General features: G+C 39.4%; 1 protein-coding gene across 2 annotated transcripts in view; it reads left to right on the forward strand.

Moving 5' to 3' along the window:
* Positions 1 to 943: 943 nt before the first annotated feature.
* LOC131065637 (uncharacterized) overlaps positions 944 to 19,021 on the forward strand; it is a 49,048-nt gene continuing 30,970 nt past the window's right edge. Inside the window, exons 1-2 of one of the 2 annotated variants that reach the window (XM_058000197.2) lie at positions 944 to 1,220; positions 2,728 to 2,866. In XM_058000197.2, the coding sequence (XP_057856180.2) occupies positions 2,773 to 2,866 (94 nt within the window). In that variant the 5' untranslated portion in view covers positions 944 to 1,220; positions 2,728 to 2,772. Of the gene's footprint in view, positions 1,221 to 1,334; positions 1,473 to 2,727; positions 2,867 to 19,021 lie in introns of those variants that run through there. The other variant, XM_058000198.2, reaches the window with a different exon arrangement.

Here is a 19,021-nt window from a genome sequence, read left to right on the forward strand (position 1 = left end):
GACTACTAAGTTGTTGAGACCAATGTTTTCAATCATAAAGACTACTAAGTTGTTGAGATGCAAGTTTATTTAACATTACTGTGATGAATTGTTGTTAATATATTTTATCTTTTATTTGAACATTGATAAAAACTTGTAAATTAATTAGTATATTTCAGAAAAAAATAGAACAAAATAAATGAAAAAAGCCTCCTCTTCTCTAATCTTTCTTGAGATTCAATATTTTGTTATAAAACTTCACAACTATTACTAAATGCAACAAAAGAGAAATAATTACTACATATGTTGGAGTATAGAAATGCCCAATTTAATTTGATTTAATCTCTTGTTTAATAAAATTAATGTGCCATTACCACAACTGTTGAACACTACAAGTGCCCATAACTTCATTTAATTATGCAAGTCCAAAGTAGAGAAACATTCTATTTAATTATGCAAGTCCAAAGTAGAGAAACATTCTATTTGTAGTGTTAGAATTTGATTGAAAAGATTTTCTTCAATTTTTGTTTTTGAAAGAAGTATATATATTTTCATTCAATTAATTATTCTTAATATCTACTAATAATTTTAAAAAATATATTTATTATACATTATAATTGTGAAATGGTAGATTAATTTTTTTAAAATATCTTCACTCTTATTTCATATTTATACATATATCTAAAATTTATAATTTTGACACCCATATCTTTATTTTTATGTGATTTTTATTTAAAAAAAATATTTATAATTAATATAACATTTTAATATATAAATGATTGTCAAATTTAACTTAAAAAAAATATATTTTTTGATTAACATACTTACATTAATAATAATTTTTTAATTCCACATAAGAATCCAATAAATCATTAATGTTCCAAGTTTTTTTTTAATAATTAAATTAGATTAATTGGACAATGCATTTTATTTTTGAAGATCTATATTTCACTAAAAACAAGTGCTAACACAGGTATATCTTTTGATCGACGCTTTCTTTTAAACCAGGATTTCAAATACAGGTTCGCCTACTTCTGATATGTGGTAACTTTTTTCAGTTTTAATAAGGGCAAAAGAACTTGCTAGCCTTCACTATCCAGCAAGAGATTACCCTTTTGAGTCCTTCGAATTTGTGATCATTGCCTCGGGGTCAATGTTTCAATTCCCGCACAAGGGTTTATTAAGCCATTGAGAGGTGCTTGAAGATTTAAGATCTGTAATTATGCTGGGTGGAGTGGCAGGCAAGTTATGTTCTTTGATGTATGCATTCAATAAAATAAAATGAAAGATTGTTTCAGGTTAGAGAGTAAATACATTGAAAAAAATGTTTCTGCGATCTGAAATGTGTGTTATTTTTAAATGACTTTGTATTCTGTTTATCCACCTGCGAGTTGGGTCTTGGATTTGTAAAGGGTGAAAATTGCTTAAAATGTCCAATTCCGCGTCTCAAATAATGGCAGGAGGATATCGTTGGGGTGTGGAGTCGGTAGAGGGTGGGCTTTCGTTACCATTAGCGTTGAAAGATTTGTGACAGTAACAATAATTATTTAGACGACTAAACCCCATTAGATTATTTCTATTATCATATTTTATTTTTTATTTTTAAATTGCAGACGGCAGAAGGTCCTCCATTGGTTGGAGGGATGATGTTATCCAATATAGAGAAGTGAAATTGTCCAAAGCCAGAAGAAGATATTAATTTTAATTCTAGGGGACCGACTAGAATTCCTTCTTACAACTACAAGGATCCTCAACCGAAATATAAATTTACGATTTTTACAGACGTTTTTTTACAATTACCGATGGACCTGCAGATATTCTGTTTAGGATTTGAGTTTTCTGGGTCTTTTTCCTCATTTGTGCACCGATTATGTTCTGGTATATCCTTCACGGCAACCCTTTTCCCCGTAGCCCTAAACCGATCTTTTCCCAATTAAATCCAGGTTAAGTGAGAAAATCTGTATCTTTTGGTTTGCCGAGTTATTGCCGAGAAAGATTTTTGTTACTGCAGTTGCAGATTGTTTTTTGTTATTACCTGTGAGAATTTCTTATTAATTATTTTTTAGACCTTTTGAATTTGCTAAACTCCTCCTTTTTGAGTAAGCTCCTGTTTAATCATTATGATGGAGGGAATGTCTTCTGTCAAATTCATCCCAGCTTCTCACCTAGCCTCTCCCTTTGGGTTAAGCCGCGCTCAATTTAGTAACTAGTTAGCTATGTTGTTTAAGTGTTGTATCCAGTGTTAGGAATAAGATAAAAATGTCTTGTTGCCGACTTAGTTGTCTTGTTAATCATTATATTATTGGTTTAGGTAATGTATTATTTATTTTTTGGGGTATGGATGGTTGGATTGTCGGGTGTGTTTTAACCAAGTGTTTGGTTGACCAACCCTTAAACAGTAAGAAGATGGGCTAAGGGCACTGGTGTAACTGGTTCATTCTGTATCCAAGCATTGCATAGTACTGTGCAGTTCCTTGTTGAACAGGACTATTGCTTTGCATTAATGATTTTTATTCTATTTCTTCGAGTAGTGTAATTTGACAGTATAGCATTAGATGTCAACACCCACTGACTTGAATTGGGTCGTGTTTCCTTGGATTTGAACTTGGGGTTTCATCATAATTTAATGAACCCCTTAATATTTGTACCTCTTGAGCTTAGTCGATCCAGCTGGATCTTTGAATTAACTTTTTAAACAGAATTCAATTTGTTGCCGATTTTCCTATTTATTGTTTTACGTTGATGCAGGATAATCACAGAGAGGAGAGCAAGAAAGTGAAGGAGAAATTTAAAATGGAGGCATCGATGCAGCAGTTTCTAGAATCAGGGTTGGAGTTTTATGTCACTATTGGAATTCTACTTGTTACCTCTATTCTAATTTTCATTGGTGAGTCAAATCAATATTTCCTTTCTCCTTTTAGAAATATATATGGAATTTCTTTCTCATTTTCAAAAGGCTTGTCAGTGGTTTGTTAGATTATGGTAACACAAGTGAAATCTTCTTTCAATTTGATTTAGCAAATTTTTTACTACAAAATGTTGTTTAAATATAACTTAAGTTACTATTTATTAATAAATGGAATTACAACCCATTGCTTGCCTTTAGAAAAGGACATGCAATTTTCACAATCAAAAGTTGAAAAAGTAGATTACAAGTCGAGTTGATAAAGGGGAAATTCATTTAATGAAGTTGGCTTTAAAATGGAAAACAATTACAGTGAAATAGTAAGGCCAAACTCTTGTGCACTATTTGTTTCTTCCCATAGTTTGAATTAGATGTGTGCAAGTTGTAAGGTTTGGAATATTGCCATTCAACAGAAGTTTAGAACAAAAAATTGTAACTCACTTCAGTTGCATAACGTACACAGTAATCCTGAATCTGATATGAGTTTGATGAATATAGAAACTTGGATGAGATGAATAAAGACCAATGCCATTTTTTTCTGTTTATTAGAATCTATTAAACATCAATTTCATTCCTATGCTCGAGACAATTCAACTGGAAACCTAAATATGTTATATCACTAAATTTTTCGCAGTGAATGATATGCACATGCATAGATTTCTGGACAGTTAAGATTCCTATAGCATGCTACGTATTTAATAGAATCTACCTCTAGAACTGAACTGGTCACCAATTAATGAAGTACACATCTTTTCCTAATCGAATCCTGTCATGCCTCTTTAGAGATAGTGTCACGTTTTCCTAACTGTGTAGCAAAAACTGATCTCCAATTTACATGTTCCCTATCTACCTATACGATGGATGTGATGTAATAGGATGCCCTATCTGAGGAAAGTGTGACTGACTTCTTTGTATTCACTGTGAACTGTGGTTATGCTGTACCTGGTGCGTTTTTGTCTTTGCATTCATTCATTTACATATTCAAGTGAAAAGTACTTAACAGCTCACAACTAAATTCAAGAACATTAATTTATAGCTTTCATATAATGCTGCTGTTCATAAAATCAGAACATTTTGACAGTATATAAACAATGGTAAAATTAACTCCCAGCAGCACACAACTTTAAGGTTAGCCCTACCCTCAATCACAATACTGATCTTCCTATTCGAATTCAAAATGACCAAACACAAGACTGCAAGTAGGCAATTTGTAACCTGGGAGTAGCGTCTTGCTGTGAAGTTACGGTGTTTTCCTGCGACCAGCATCTACCCCTTCCTCCATGTCATCTGGTGTCCTCCTTGTTCGCGTTATCTTTGCAGGAGCAGTTCAATTAAATTATGTCCAGCCTGGACGTCACCATGTGTAAAGTTATCCTGATCCATGCGCAGGAGTGAAGAGGTTTGTGAATCACGCCCAGCTCGATTCATTAAAACTTTTCCAAACTGTCCAATCTGGAAGGGATGTCGCACAAACTCACAGTTATTTATGCTCTTTATATATCACAGTGACGCCACACCTGTAGGTTGCACTCAGTAGGATTTGACTGTCAAAGCCAGTTTTGGACCAAAACTATCTGCACTTATGCGTTCACACTGGCAGGGTTACTTGTACTGCTTTCACGCCAAAATCAGTTCAATACATTTCCACCATGTCTACCAGGCTAGTGTGCTGCAATTGTGGTCTAAGGTTCTAGTTCAGGAAAAAAAACTGCGACTTCCTTACCAATAATGTCATTCGCTGGCTACTAAAGACTGAAATATAATCTTCCTTAGTCACGTACAGCCTCCACCATCAATTTCAATGCAGCAGTAGGAGAACATTTACTTCAGGAAAGGATATCGAACTTACCAGCTGACCATCCCTATATTCACTGCTTCCAATGCAACACCCGAATCCTCCATTTGAGTTATATTTCCCAGATTTGATTGTTCACAAATGTTGGAAATATCGCCAGTGAGGGTAATCGTCCCCAAAAGCCAAGAAGATTTCCAGATTTCTCCAGAAAACACAGATTCCAGAAAATACCATTCCCAAGATATCCCAAATCTTCATTAAATGCTCTATTTATGACTTCAGCTGGGCACATTTCCCAAGGCACCACAAATGTGGGATAAATGTAAGATAGAATACAATAACATTATCCCCTTATGTCTCCACAAGTAGGGGTACTTTTAATATTTTCTTTTTTAACATTAGCTTCAGCATTAAATAACCCCCTAAGTTAAATAATTAAATTTAACTTAAACTTTTGATTTTTGCTTGAATAATTAATTCCCCCATTTAAAATGCAATCCAGGCGAATAAATAAATGCACCAAAATGAAGTCAACCAAAATCGACCCAAAATTTATCCGACACTGAGTCCAAACTTACTTATTATAAATAGTAAGTTCCTAGAAAATTTGTCAAATCCCCTTTGATTGGCCTGCAACTGAATTTGCCTAGGCCAAATCCATCAACGATCCTTGAAAAGTCCTGGTTAGCCCTCGGGACCAAGGCAAAAAGGGCTAACGACAAAATTGCTAGATGATTGCTAAAAAGGGGACATTACATGTGAGCACTAATATAAGGAATATCATACAGGGCACTCAAAAAATGGGTTTTATTAGAATTTGTAAAACAAAGATTAACCCAAAAGGAGTATACAATAAAATTGTTACTATATATGATCAATCAAAATAGCATAACAGAGTTAGTTTCCAATAATACCACATATATGAAAATATTAAACATTCTCAAGAGACAATATCTGCAAATAATCAAAATAGCATAAAGAAAGTTCACCATAGCATGAAAACAAGCTCAAGGAGTGAATACATATATAGGAAAGAGGGGAGGCAAAACTGACCCATGAGAAAATTAACTATAACTACTAAAAATAGGTGGGAGTTAAACTCATGGAAGATGCCATCTACTTTTATAATGGACCATGTAATGTCCCCTTTTGGGATTACCTTATACTTTGCCCTAAATTCACAAATCCAAAATTGTGAGATTTTGCCCAGATCTAGAGGCAATGGAAAGCACGAATAAGAGAGAACAAAATATATGATAGGTATAAACTGTATTCTATCAAGATGCAAAATATGATCAACTGGATCATTACAAGATGTTCAATGATTGCCCGTACAAACAATGTAGAAGAGCCTGCTTATATAGGCAAGGCTAGGGATATGTGAGCACACAAACATGACATGTGGCTCAATAAGAAACAAGGGTAGTGTTGTGACCTAATCACACATCACCCCATCCCAGATAGGGACGCCCCTAGCTTTTAGGCCCTTTTCGGTCGTTTGGTCTTGGTTTTTGTGTGTGTTGGTAGCAGTCTCTTCAATCTCTCTGCGTTGTGGTTGTTCGGGGGTCAGTTAGTGTTAGTCTGCTTCTCTGTCGAGTGAGTTCTGTGAAGTCTAAGGCCTGTTTTGTCCTAGATTTTAGGGGTTCCTGTTAGGGTTTTGGGAAAACTAAGCATATGACTGGAGTCAGGACCCTTTAGGGGACCTCCCAGCAAAATTTGAGCCCAAACTGAACAACTTTCTATTTTTAGAAAGTCCCTATTTTTTAGGGATTTTTTCGAGTCACGGAATGTCGCCATTTTGCCAAAACTCAAACTTACTATTTTTAGTAATTTCTATTTTTAGTAAGCTTCTATTTATAGTAAGTCATTATTGCACCTTGTTCGGGGATCTAATGCTGACACCTGGAAAGTTTCTATTCTTGGAAAGTTATTACAGGCAGGGTCAGTCAGCCAAGGCGACAAGGATTAGGCATTCACAGGCATTTCTAATTCTGGAAAGTCAGATAGCAGACAAAGTAGCTAGAAATGGGTCAAGTGCTGGAAATCCATGCCTAAAATGGAAAGCTCAGGGAAACACTCCAAAAGCACAGGAGGTCAAAATATTCTAAGTTTGAAGCCATTCGTAGAAGGAAAATTCTATGTGTCCATGGACATGGCCAAAATGCGCCTAAGTCTGGGCTGGAGCGTTGAATTGAAGAATGCATTCATAGGAGGAAAAATCCATGTGTCCATGGACATGGCCAAAATGCGCCCAAGTCTGGGCTGGGGCGTTGAATTGAAGAATGCATTCACAGGAGGAAAAATCCATGTGTCCATGGATATGTTGAAATTGCGCCCAGGTCTGGGCTGGGGCACTGAATTGATAAAGCCATTCACAAGTGCAAAATTCCATGTGTCCATGGACATGGCCAAAATGCGCTCAGGTCTGGACTGGGGCGCCAAAATAAAAAATGCATTCACAGGAGGAAAATTCCATGTATCCATGGACAAGGCTAAAATGCGCCCAAATCTGGAAAATTGAAAATTTTGCCTAAGGCATGGAATCCAAGAAGCCAGGGAAGAGTAAAAAAAAAAGAAGCAAATTTCCCCTTGGGCGAATTTTCGAATATGCTATTTTTAGACATCAAATCCCGACCAAATATGGAAATTTTTATAGATTCAGAATTGGGATGAAATTCTCCATCCAATGAGCTTGACTCCTAAATTTTAGGAAGATCCCTAAAAAATAGGGATGTTGAAAAAGACATGAAAATTCCTTCGAAAGCAGGAGATGACAAGTTGGAGTAGACTCGAGCAAATCCTGGGAAAGATCCTTCAAAGTTGGAAAGAATGAAATCAACGAGTTGGCAAAGAAGAATCTTGGAGCATTTAGGGAAAATTCTAAATTTGAACTCACACGCATGGGAAACTGCCTTTGCATGGCGTTGTAATTGAGGAAAGTATGATGCGTCATGAATGTAGTTACTAATGAATGCCTCGTATGAATTCTATATAAGTTGAGAATGGCATTTCATTTCTCACGTGCAAGATTCAAGAAAGAAGAAGTGCAGTGAAGAATATTCATACTTAGTCTCTATTTTCATCATTTCGAAGTACTCCCAAGATGGCAGAACCTAGCAAGGTAGCTACTATCTCTAGGCAGACGTTGATCAAAGCGGAGATGAAGGGTTTTCTTCCCCATTCTCGGTTGAATTCAAGATGGGAAGAAATCAGCGATACTAACCTTGGCACGTTCAACTGGGCTACATTCAAGATACGAATGTTTGGAACAGCGGGGCACAATCCATCCCCGACAGCTGTCAAAATTGTGAGAAGTGGAATAGTTGCAGTAGCTGGGTTTCCTCCCGCTATTCAATGCCCAGATCTGGTCTTGGAATGTGCAGCATGTTACAATTTGGAGCGGAAAACAATCTCAATGTCAGATGGCAAGTTACTGGCAACATTGACTCCAGAGTCAATTGGTGAAGCCTTCGGAATCCCTTCACATTATTCCATGACGTACAGGACCAGTAGCGGAGCTCAAGCAGCATATGAAGCAGGCCTCGCTAGGTGTGCTGATTTGATCAACAAGTAGTGGTTGTTGAAGCCTAGAGTGCACGCTTCCAAGATTCCCAAAACTCGCACAATCTTCGAGTTCAAGCAGGAATATGTGGACATGATAAAGATGCTGAGCAGAGTAATGGGATGCCCACACTCGGTGAACTTCGAGCCTTGGATGTTCTTCTACATAGGCGAGATCATGAATTCAAATACACTGATCGATTGGGCTAGATTGATCAGTCACTACTTGCATGAACAATTGAAAAACCTGAAAGAGAAAAGGTCTCAGTCCTTTTTTATGAGCTCCTACCTATTCTATATGCTTGCACAAAGGGGGAGGATTCGATGGGCTGCCAGCAAGAGGAATCATGGGCTGAGGACCAGCTCAGTTAAAAGTGCATGAGTGTTATCCTTAGCTACATCTCTCCAATGTTAGCTCTTACAGGTTGGCGAATGACACCTTCACCATGTACCTGACACGACTTATGCAAAATAAGTTACACATGAGGTTGTCTCCACAAGCAAGTGCCTTAGTCTAGAAGTATGGCACTGCGTTCCTGCAGTTCCCCAAGTTCACCTACATCAGGACGCAAGGCTTCTCCTTTTAGTCTTACAAATTGCCCAGATATCCATCAGACAAGCTTATATTGCTCGAGCTCATGAGGCAGTTGACTGCCTATGACCAGCTGCAGAAGAAGAATCAGAAGCAATCTATTGAATTTCCAATTGTCTTGGGGGATTTCATGGAGATATGCCTAGGCTTGGACGCTGCTGAAAGTGCAGTAGGCGAATTGGCATTCTATCGCCTACCATTTTACACATCCAGGGCCCAATATGATCCTTATAGCTAGATTAGGAAGGTTGCCGGTGTCAAAATCATACACAGATTTCACTTGGAGTATTACTGGGCAAGTGCCGAGGATGACCTTGAGGTCTGGAGAAGAATGTGCTCCAGACTGCCCCTCTACACCATCAGAATAAGTGAGATTCATCAGGTACCAGACCAGGTGAAGGAAGACTTAGATTTGATGCAACCCGAATTCGAGAGGATAAAGGATCAACCTATCCTATTGCCAAATTGGTCGGAGCCTGAGGTAGATGATTTGAACATTTTAGCTAGACCAGTGCTAAAATTCACTAAGCATTGGATTGACCAGCAGGCAAGAAAGTTGGTGGAAAACCATGTCCATTTGACATACCAGTTGATGGGAAATCTGGATTCCCACAGTGAGGCAACTGAAGGCTCTTCACAGGGTCAAGCAGGAAGAGAGGCCCGGATGGACAAAGGAAAAAATGCCCCAAAGAGGCCAAGGGTAACAAAGATGAAGGATATCCAACAGGAAATCCCGCATGAGGATCAATAGGAAACCCAGCAAGAGGAACCTCCACAAAAGAGAACAAGGACAGGAAGGGAGCATTCACCAGTTAGCTCCTCGAGCGTACGAGAGGTGGAGATGTTCCCACATCCCGCAGGCCCACTTCTAGGGAACGTTCCAGCACCTGATATACTCAACATCAATGCTTCGCAGGGCTGATATCAGCCAAGAAGTCAGAGGCAAGAAAATTCCCCGCACCAGGAACAAGTTCACCAGGATAGTTTCATAGAGACTATCCTTGGTGAAATGGAAGAGGAATCTCAAGAACGGGAGCATGCAGAAGATTACAGCCATTCCATCCCCGCACAAGATTGGTTGGTAGGCAGATTGGGAAATGAAGCAAAAGGAGGGACCAATCCTGCTCAAGAATTAGAAGAATTATTGAAGAGGATGGATCAACCACCGGAAAGAAAGGCCCCTCGGAAGTTTTCCAAGGTAGTCAGGGAAGAATCTGGAGCTCGGACCTTGCACATTGCTGAACCTGCAGTGGATAAGGATAGGAGTGAGATTAGACAGGAAGATTACGTCATCAGACAGGTGGACCTTGGCCATGCTTCCACTGGTCAAGTAATGGGAGATTTCAACGATTCCTCCTTTGCCATTAAGGAGAAATTGCTGAAGTCAAAGGCAAAATGTAAGTGGTTGAGGGAGGAAAACAAATTTCTATGCGAATATGTTAGGAGTTTCAAAAAACCCCTCAGGGAAGCGGGTCGTTCATCCCTCCTCCTCCCTTCCTTCCCAAGGAAGTAGTTGATGATGCAGAACTTATTAGAGCACTGGCACAAAATTCCAGGGAATGGGTAGAAGATGTTTATGTTGAGGCAGGAAAATTTGTAGAAGATCTAGCTCAGCTCCATTCGAGGTTCGTGGCCCTCCTGAGTAGATTGGAAATGGCGGAGGGACTATGGGAAGATGTTGATGTCTACCAAGACTTAACCATTTCTCGACTCAGGTCTCTGACGAAGACTCCAAGGCAAACATTGGTGGACGGGAAAGTGATCCAAGAGAATGAAGCTTATGACTTTCCTTGATGGTTCTACGCCATCTGTTCAGGAAAGAACACCCTTGATAAATTCAGCATTGATTCTGTCACCTTGAAGGAGTCTATCAGAGGGATACAGGAAGAAATCCTCAGTGCCATGGAAGCTTTATTTTCAAGGAAACTTAGCGATGGAGGAATAATGGTAAACTCCTTGAAATCCCAGTTGCATGATTTCTTCTTCGTCGGTTCGTTTCCTAAGGAACACTTTGCAAATGTTTCTTCATTCTCTGGTATGATGAAGAAAACACAGGAAGCCATGGCAGATTGGGAAAGTTTCTTTTCTAGAAGCGAAGAGGAGATTGCCTTGATGGAATTCAACATCGAGAATGTGCCAAGTGTCTCCATCGGAGAACTAGAGGCCGTCGTTGGTAGGTTCATTGCATATGCCATTAATGAATGAGATAATGGTCGTCCATTTTTGGACGAAAGTCTTTTGACTGAATAGTGATGGCATATTTATGGCTGAAGGAACATTGACTAGGCGTGGGACCGATCAACGCATGCCACCACAGGATAGAGAATCTTCTTGCATGTCGTCCTCTCATTATGGTTTTATGACGGATTCTTCTTGCATGTCGCCGTCGCTATCGCTTGGAGAGTGATAGGCATTTATAACGACGTCAGTTATATTCTGGGCATGATTATCATCATGGGGTGCACTTAATGTGCTAATGGGCGCTATTTTAGGCTCTTTTAAATTTATTGTAAATGGGCGTAATGGGTTATTTAATGCAGATTCCCACCTTGTTGCACCTTGAGTGGGTAATCTTTAGGGCAAACCCTAATTAGGGTTTTGCATGTAATCATGGCTTGAGGCCTATATAAGGGGGTGACCCCCTCACTTGTAATCAGGAGAGACTATCGTCAGAGATTGTTGCTAAGCGTTTTTGAAGCAAACACTTAATACATTGTTCAATTGTTGGTGTGTTCTTGTGTTGTTTTGGAGCTCGCATGGTCTCATTCTCTTCATAGATTAGATTTGCTTTTATGCTGTTAGATGAACTGGATTTGATAGGATTGCTTGTTGCAAAATTCGTGCTCATACTTTTGGTATGCAACTGATTGTTGCATACCGTGCAAAGTTAGCCGGAGCCTTCGTTTTATGTGTAAGTTTAACTTCGATTATCAGGAGAAGTTGTTTGATTTGATGGTTTCTCTTGATGATCTGAAAATCCTTAAACATACCCCCTGAAGATTGCACCGCTTTCATGTAGTTGTGCGTTGCTGGCAGAGCGAAGTGTGGTTGGATTTTGCACAAGTTATCCCGTCTCTTTGTTTATTGGTTTAGGTTACTTTTAGTTTAGTCTTTTTCTGCCCTATTCCTATTTACTTTCTGCACATTTCAAAGTCCAAAGATCCAAAACAAGAGCTTTTATTGCAAAATCATCCGTACAAAAGATTCTTGAGCTCGGATAAGTTTCTTCAACATATGTAAGGCCCCTTGGGTTATCAGCAAAACCCATCAAACAACTGAGTCACATCGATGCACTAAAGGAACCTTGGGAATTAGCCATTTGAACTTTAAGTAATCCTAGCATACGGACTAATCTTGATCAAGAGAGGATAAGGTGACTGTTGGTGACTTTATTTTGTGTTAGACGTGGTCATAAAAAACACGTTAGGTAGGTAGGAAATAGGTGTGGGTAGTGTTGTGACCATTTCACACATCGCCCCATCGCAAATGGGGACCCCCTCTTTTTGCTCGCCTTTTGCTTCCTTTTTAAGGATTTTGTTAGTCAGTTAGTTGTCTGGATTTAGGGTCAAGCCTTAGGGTTTTTATTTTTGTCTTTTCAGGCCAAAATCCAGTCGTTTTTGAGGGCTTTTGAGCTTCTTTTTCTAGGATGCAAATTTTGAATGCAATAAATTTGCCAGAATGGTTTAATGTTCAATTGGAATATTGATGCAGAGCTTAAATTTGTCTAAGTGTTGAGAGTGAAGTGTGTATTTTTGTCTGATTGAATATTTTTGACCAAATTTTGACCTTTATGATTTTTGATCCTGGGCATTGGAAATGATTTGTTTTTGCCTTGTGAAGTGTTAAAATGTGAAAAATCATGTTATTTTGGCCTGTAGGAGCAAAATCGCTCCTGTCCCTCAATGAAGGACGGGAGCTCATTTTCAAATATCTCACTATTCCTGCCGAGTCAAGACGAATTTCAAATTGGAAGTGATGGAGAACGGCGAGATCTTTCCATTGAATATAAATTGAAGATTTTCATGAGCACCGAAACGCCTCTAGGAGTAAAATCGCTCCTGTCCCTCAGTGAAGGACCGGAGCTACAAATCAAATTTTGCCTTGTCCTTGCAAGATTTCGTTGACTTGATGATTTGAAGAGGTCCAAAGGAAGATGCTTTACCAAATGAATATAATTTGAAGTGCTATCACAAAGGAGAATGGTCCAGAATGCAAAGTTCGCTCCTGTCCCTCTCCAAGGGACCAGGGCGAAGTACCTTATAGCTCCTGTCCCTCTCCCAAGGACCAGAGCGATGTCCTTCATTGGGCAAAATCCAGGCAAAAATCAAGACAAGTTTACGTCCAAAGGCAAGGAAGAGCGTGAGATGAACTCTTTGAATACAAATTGAAGATTTTTAAACGTCCACAAGGGTCCCAAAAGGCCTAGTTCGCTCCTGTCCCTTAGGAAGGGACCAGAGCGATTTTTGTTATAATTGATTTTCTTGCCAAGTTGCAAACGATATCAAGGCATGGATGAATGGAGTGGAGCATGATGAATCCGTTGAATATAAATTTGGAACCTGACAAAATGAAATGAAGGCCACAAGAGATGGATCGCTCCTGTCCCTCTCCAAGGGACCAGGGCGATACAATGGTTATATTGCCTTTTACTTAAGTTTGAAATCGATCTAAGTCAAGACGAAGGGTGGCAAGAACATCTTAAGGCATCTTCATCGAGCACAAGCACTTAAAGGTCATCACAATGAAGAAATTTGCACCCTAAGACCTAGTTCGCTCCTGTCCCTCAGGAAGGGACCAGGGCGATGTTGGATATATTGGCCATTTCATGCAAGATTTACGTAAGATCAAGGGTTTGCAAGGTCTTAGAAGGTCCATGGCATGATTAGAGGGTGATACAAAAGGATTTTGAACGTAAAATGATCATCAAATTAAACATAGAGACCATATCGCTCCTGTCCCTCTCCAAGGGACCAGGGCGATTTGCTTTGGATTCTTCGTTTTGCTCCAAGTTCATGCCAAGTCAAAGCTTCGCAAGGTTATGCAAGGTCCAAGGCGTTCTTTGAAGAGGACATGCAAGTGTTTTGAACGTCCAAACGTTGCTAATCAAGTTAAAGAGCTCATATCGCTCCTGTCCTTTGGACAAGGACCAAAGCGATCCCATCAAAAGCACTCATAATCCTTCACAGTCAAGGCAAGGCGAGGATGAACAAGGTAAAGGACGGCGTTTGGAAGTCATCACAACGAAGATTGAAGTTTAAAGTTGCCAAGATTAAGGAGAAAGACATGGATCGCTCCTGTCCCTCTCCAAGGGACAAGGGCGATGATCCCTCTAAATGTCCAAACACCATATGAAAACAAATGGAACAAGCGTAGAAGAAACGAGCAAAGATGTTATTCGCTCTACAATGAAGGATCGAAGATCAAAAATGCGAGGTCTACGTGAAAACATGGAGATCGCTCCTGTCCTTTGGACAAGGACCAGGGCGATGAACACCCGAAGGCACTTATGCGCACATGCAAGGCAATCAAATTCGAAGGACCCATCAAAATGATCGATATTGAACGTGGAAGGGAAGGAGATGAACGTTGAAAACATGACAAAATCATGGATCGCTCCTGTCCCTCTCCAAGGGACCAGGGCGATGAGGTACGTCCCTTTCGTTTTCATAATTTTGGCGCCAAATAAACATTTCAAATTTCCCTTAAATGCTAAGTTCGATAAAATTGAAAATCCTATTTAAATTAGCATTTAATATGGCGTTGATCATTTATTAATTATTTTGCCTTTATTAAAAAATCGAAATTTATAAATTAAAAACGAAAGGCATTTAATTAATCATTAATTAATTAATAAAAAATCGAATTGGAGCACTTTGGCATGTAGGTTGGCCTTGTTATTTAATTAAAAATCATTTAAAAATCGTTCAAAATTGCTATATTTTATCAAGTCGGCCTAAGGGATGAATTGAGGTGCAAGCGCTATATATAGGGGGGTGAAAACTATTATTTTCACATCATTATTTTATCCTTCTACATGCGAATTGAGGAAAGCGAAGATAGTGCGAAGTGTGTTTGAAGAGGTGCGAATTCCATTCAAACCAAAGGTGGTGCTAATACATCAAAGGTGGTGCGATATTTGAAGATCTATATTGAGCGAATTTGCTAAGAGTTGAAGACCACGTTAAAGGTGAATTTGAAGATCACGTTGAAGACAAAGGTGGCGAAATTAATATCTTGAGGAGATAACATTGAAGATCATCTATACCTCAATTTTGCCTAGGCGATCTTTTGTCTTTTTGCATTCTAGAGCTAGCTCTCTATTGAGGTATGGCGATTTGATTTTATTGTTTTTATTCATTCATCGTCATATTTTAAATTTTGAAGTTTTGAATTTTGGTTCTCTTAGCTCAATCGTTGTTTTAGGAAATGATAACTCTAGAGACTTATCATGAGGTTTCCTAAAAAATTTATCTCTCTAATCAACGTTATTCATTGCAAAATATGGTTCTCATAATGAAATGGTGTGTAGGTATGGCGACCCCGAAGGCGGGAGCATCCACCAGCCGCTCGGCTCTCATGAAAGAAGATCAGAAGACCGAAGAAGTGGAGACCAAGATCGTGTCGAAGTGCAGCAACATTGGAGATACAAACTTGGGGAACTTTAGCACGAAGAAGTTTCGAGAGGTCCCTTACATTGGCAAGCCATCACCTGTCGCCCGGAGAATAATAGAGAGTAGCATCATCAAGGCGGCCGGTTTTCCTCCAGCTATTCAGTGCCACGAGTTGATGATCGAGTGTGCCCGTCACTACAATCCACAGTCCAGGACAATTGTGTCCAATGAGGGAAACACTTTGGCGTACCTTTTAGAGGAAGCTATAAGTGAAGCTTTCCATCTTCCAGAGCACAGGGACATGATATACAAGAGCATTGAAGGAGCCAGATCAATGTACGATGATGATCCAGATGCTTGCCTAAGCATAATCAACAAGAACTGGCTACTCAAGAGTCGTCCCCGTCTAAGCAAGGTACCGAACACACCGCACCAGATTGATTTCCAGGAGGAGTACAGAGATTTGATTACTATGCTCAACAGAGTTACAGGAGCACCTCATGCCTTCTATTTTGAGAAGTGGATGTTTTACTTCATCCAGGTGATTGTTCAAGGAAAGGGTACAATACATTGGGCTAGGATAATTAGCCATTGCTTAGACGTACAGTTGAGGAGACTCAGGGCTACTAAGTCCTTCCACATGAGTTCATACGTCATCTATGCTTTGATCAGGAGTGTTGAGTACGCAGGACTACCTCACAGAGGAGTGATTGGAAGAGGACCCGGTGAGGTTAGAGCTTGTGAATCCTATGCCTACTTGCATCATCCGACAGGGAAAAACTACAAGTTAGTCAATGATACCTTCACGATGAACATCACGAGGACGTTGCAAGGAGGGATTCACAATAGATTATCTCAGGACGCCCAGGAATTCATCAAGAGGTACGGTGCTTGGTTCATTCAGTTTCCCAAGTTTACTTACATTAGAGTGCATGGATGTCCTTTACCACCATACATGTTGCCGAGATATCCGACAGACAGAATTGTGTTACTTGAAGTAACAAGGCAGTTGGCAGCATATGTGAAGGCATTCAGACACAGACATCAGAATGGAGTCCAAGTACCTATTATTTTGGGTAATTCAGTTGAGGTATGTCCTAATGTCTTAGCCATGGATGACGCAGAGAAGGAGTTAGCCTTGTATTCTTTTTCATCTTTTGCTTGGAGAGAGAGTTTTGATCCACATGGACATTTAGAGGAGACGGTCGGTAGAAGATTTAGACATGAGCATCAAATTGAAGATTTTATGATGAACCTCCTAGATGATCTTGAAGTGAAACGAAAGATACATTCTAGATTGCCTTTGGATTTCATCAGGAAATGCAGGATTTACAGAGTGGCCGACCAAGCTCAGGACAATGGCAGGCATATCCAGTCTTCCTATGATAGAGAAAGCAAAACAATAAGGTTGGTTTGGAATGAGCCCGAGGTCGTGGATTTAGATGCTTTGATGGCACCAGTTTTGTCTTGTACTCGCAGATGGGTAGACGTTCAGCATCAGAAGTTGAGAGAACAAGGCATAGCTATGTCTTTTACTTTGGAAGAGAAACCAGCCAAAGGTGGAGCTAGTGTGAGTGAAGGCAATCCTAATCCTAGAAATTCAGGTGAAGGTAACCTTCGATGTGCCAGTGAGGGTAATCTCCATCCAAGAGGTTCGAAGAGAAAAGAAAGGTCAGAAAAGAAAGAGTCTTCCAAGAAAAAGCAAGGTGCCAACAAAGATCAAACACCAGGTACTTCTTCTAGACCAGAGAACAGAACAACTCAAGTGGAAGAGTCCATGGAGTCTATGGTACAGAATGACAGGCAGGAGGAAGGACAGGCACAACATGTTTCATCAGATGGATCTCTCCAAGACTATGATTTAGATGAAGATAATGAAATGACATCTCCTCCCAGAGAAGAAGAAATAGTACATAAAGAAATTCAAGTTCAAGAAACAAGATCGAATATTCCAGATTGGTTGAAGGAAAGATTAACCAAGGTGATCGTAGTAGAGGACGAGGACAGTGCAATTGATTTAGAGAGCCTTGTTGGACGTTCACATGTGATAACAGAGAAGAAGAAGGCTACAAAGATGTCCAAGATGATTCGAGATGAGACTGGATCCAGAAAACTGCAGATAGCTACACCGGCAGCAGACAAATATGAGGGTGAGATCCTAGCAGAGGATTATAATATACAGACTATTGAGTTAGGACCATCCACAGCAGAGCAGACAATGGATGATGCTACCGACACATTTGAGGCATTGAAGGACAAGCTTAGAGAAGAAGTGGAAAAGAATAGAAAGCTTGAGAGAGAGGTCGGTGCATGGAGGACATATTTCAGTCACATCAATGAACCTTTGGGACGTCAGGATCCAGTTAGATCACCAGTGCAGGCATTGCCCCTTCAATCGATCAATGAAGCAGAAAGATTCAGGAACCTGGTCCAGCGTACATGTAGTTGGATGGATAGATCTCATATAGTGGCCATAGAGTTTGTTACAAGGATGACGAAGATCATTCATCAGGCTATCCAAGTTCTTGAGATAATCCACAGATTGATGGTAACAGTAGCTGCATTTGCCCATACCAAGGACGTTATCATCCCTGTCTTGAGAGTAATAAGACATACATCCAGAAGAATTTTAGCGCAGGAGAGGATCTTGGAGGGTGATTCTCACAGTTTATTTCAGTGGTCAACCTTACTCCATATAAAGAATGTTCTCTTCGAGGACATCAGTGTTAGATGCGGTCAAGTTGAGGAGGTGATCAATCCGATCCAGGACAGAGTATTTGAGGTACTTCGTACCATTCTTGGCAGAGGGATCGAGGTCGAGACAGATGTGGATATGCAAGAATTTGAGGATAGAATCAAGATCATCTTTCGCAAGGACGCAGATGTTACAGATGAGCAGTATGATCAGATGTTTGCCACCATGCTCCTGATTGATAGAACGAAGGAACTTGAACTTACTTGGGACGCAGCTCTTCTAGATGCATTCGATCAGGTCATCCACTTAGAAGAGAGTATCAAGAATCTTCCCGAGATTCCAATCACAGAAATCGAAGGAATCGTGACAAAATTCATTGCATATGCTAAGAAAGAAAATTGGAAAGGGAATAAGATTCTAGATGAAAGGTTGTTACAGATGACATGACATCTTATTTCTCATTGGTTGATACCTCCTAGGTTTTTGTGCCGAATTTAATATTTGGCTATGTATTTAATATTGTTCAGTAAAAAGGAGGTCATTTGTAACAAACCCTAATTAGGGTTTAGGTGTCATGATCTTGTCCGTTGATTTACTTTTAATCTGGACCTTTCATTGTAACTGGGGATGCTATTTATACCCCCATTTTTCATTTCATTTGGTAATAGTTAACAGTATAATAGAGGAATAGAGTAATAGTCAATAGTTGATGTAAGAGAGATTAGAGTTAGAAGCAATTTTATTTTGTAGCAAGATTGAGTCTTGAAGAGAGAAATTCAAGCAATTGTTGTACATGATGACTTGGAAATCAATAAAATATTGAAGCTATGGTGTTTTGTTGCAAATTTCTTGAGTTATCTTCATGGTTGTTTGATACACTTGA

Source organism: Cryptomeria japonica, chromosome 3, assembly GCF_030272615.1.
Source record: "Cryptomeria japonica chromosome 3, Sugi_1.0, whole genome shotgun sequence".
NCBI classification, from domain to species: domain Eukaryota; kingdom Viridiplantae; phylum Streptophyta; class Pinopsida; order Cupressales; family Cupressaceae; genus Cryptomeria; species Cryptomeria japonica.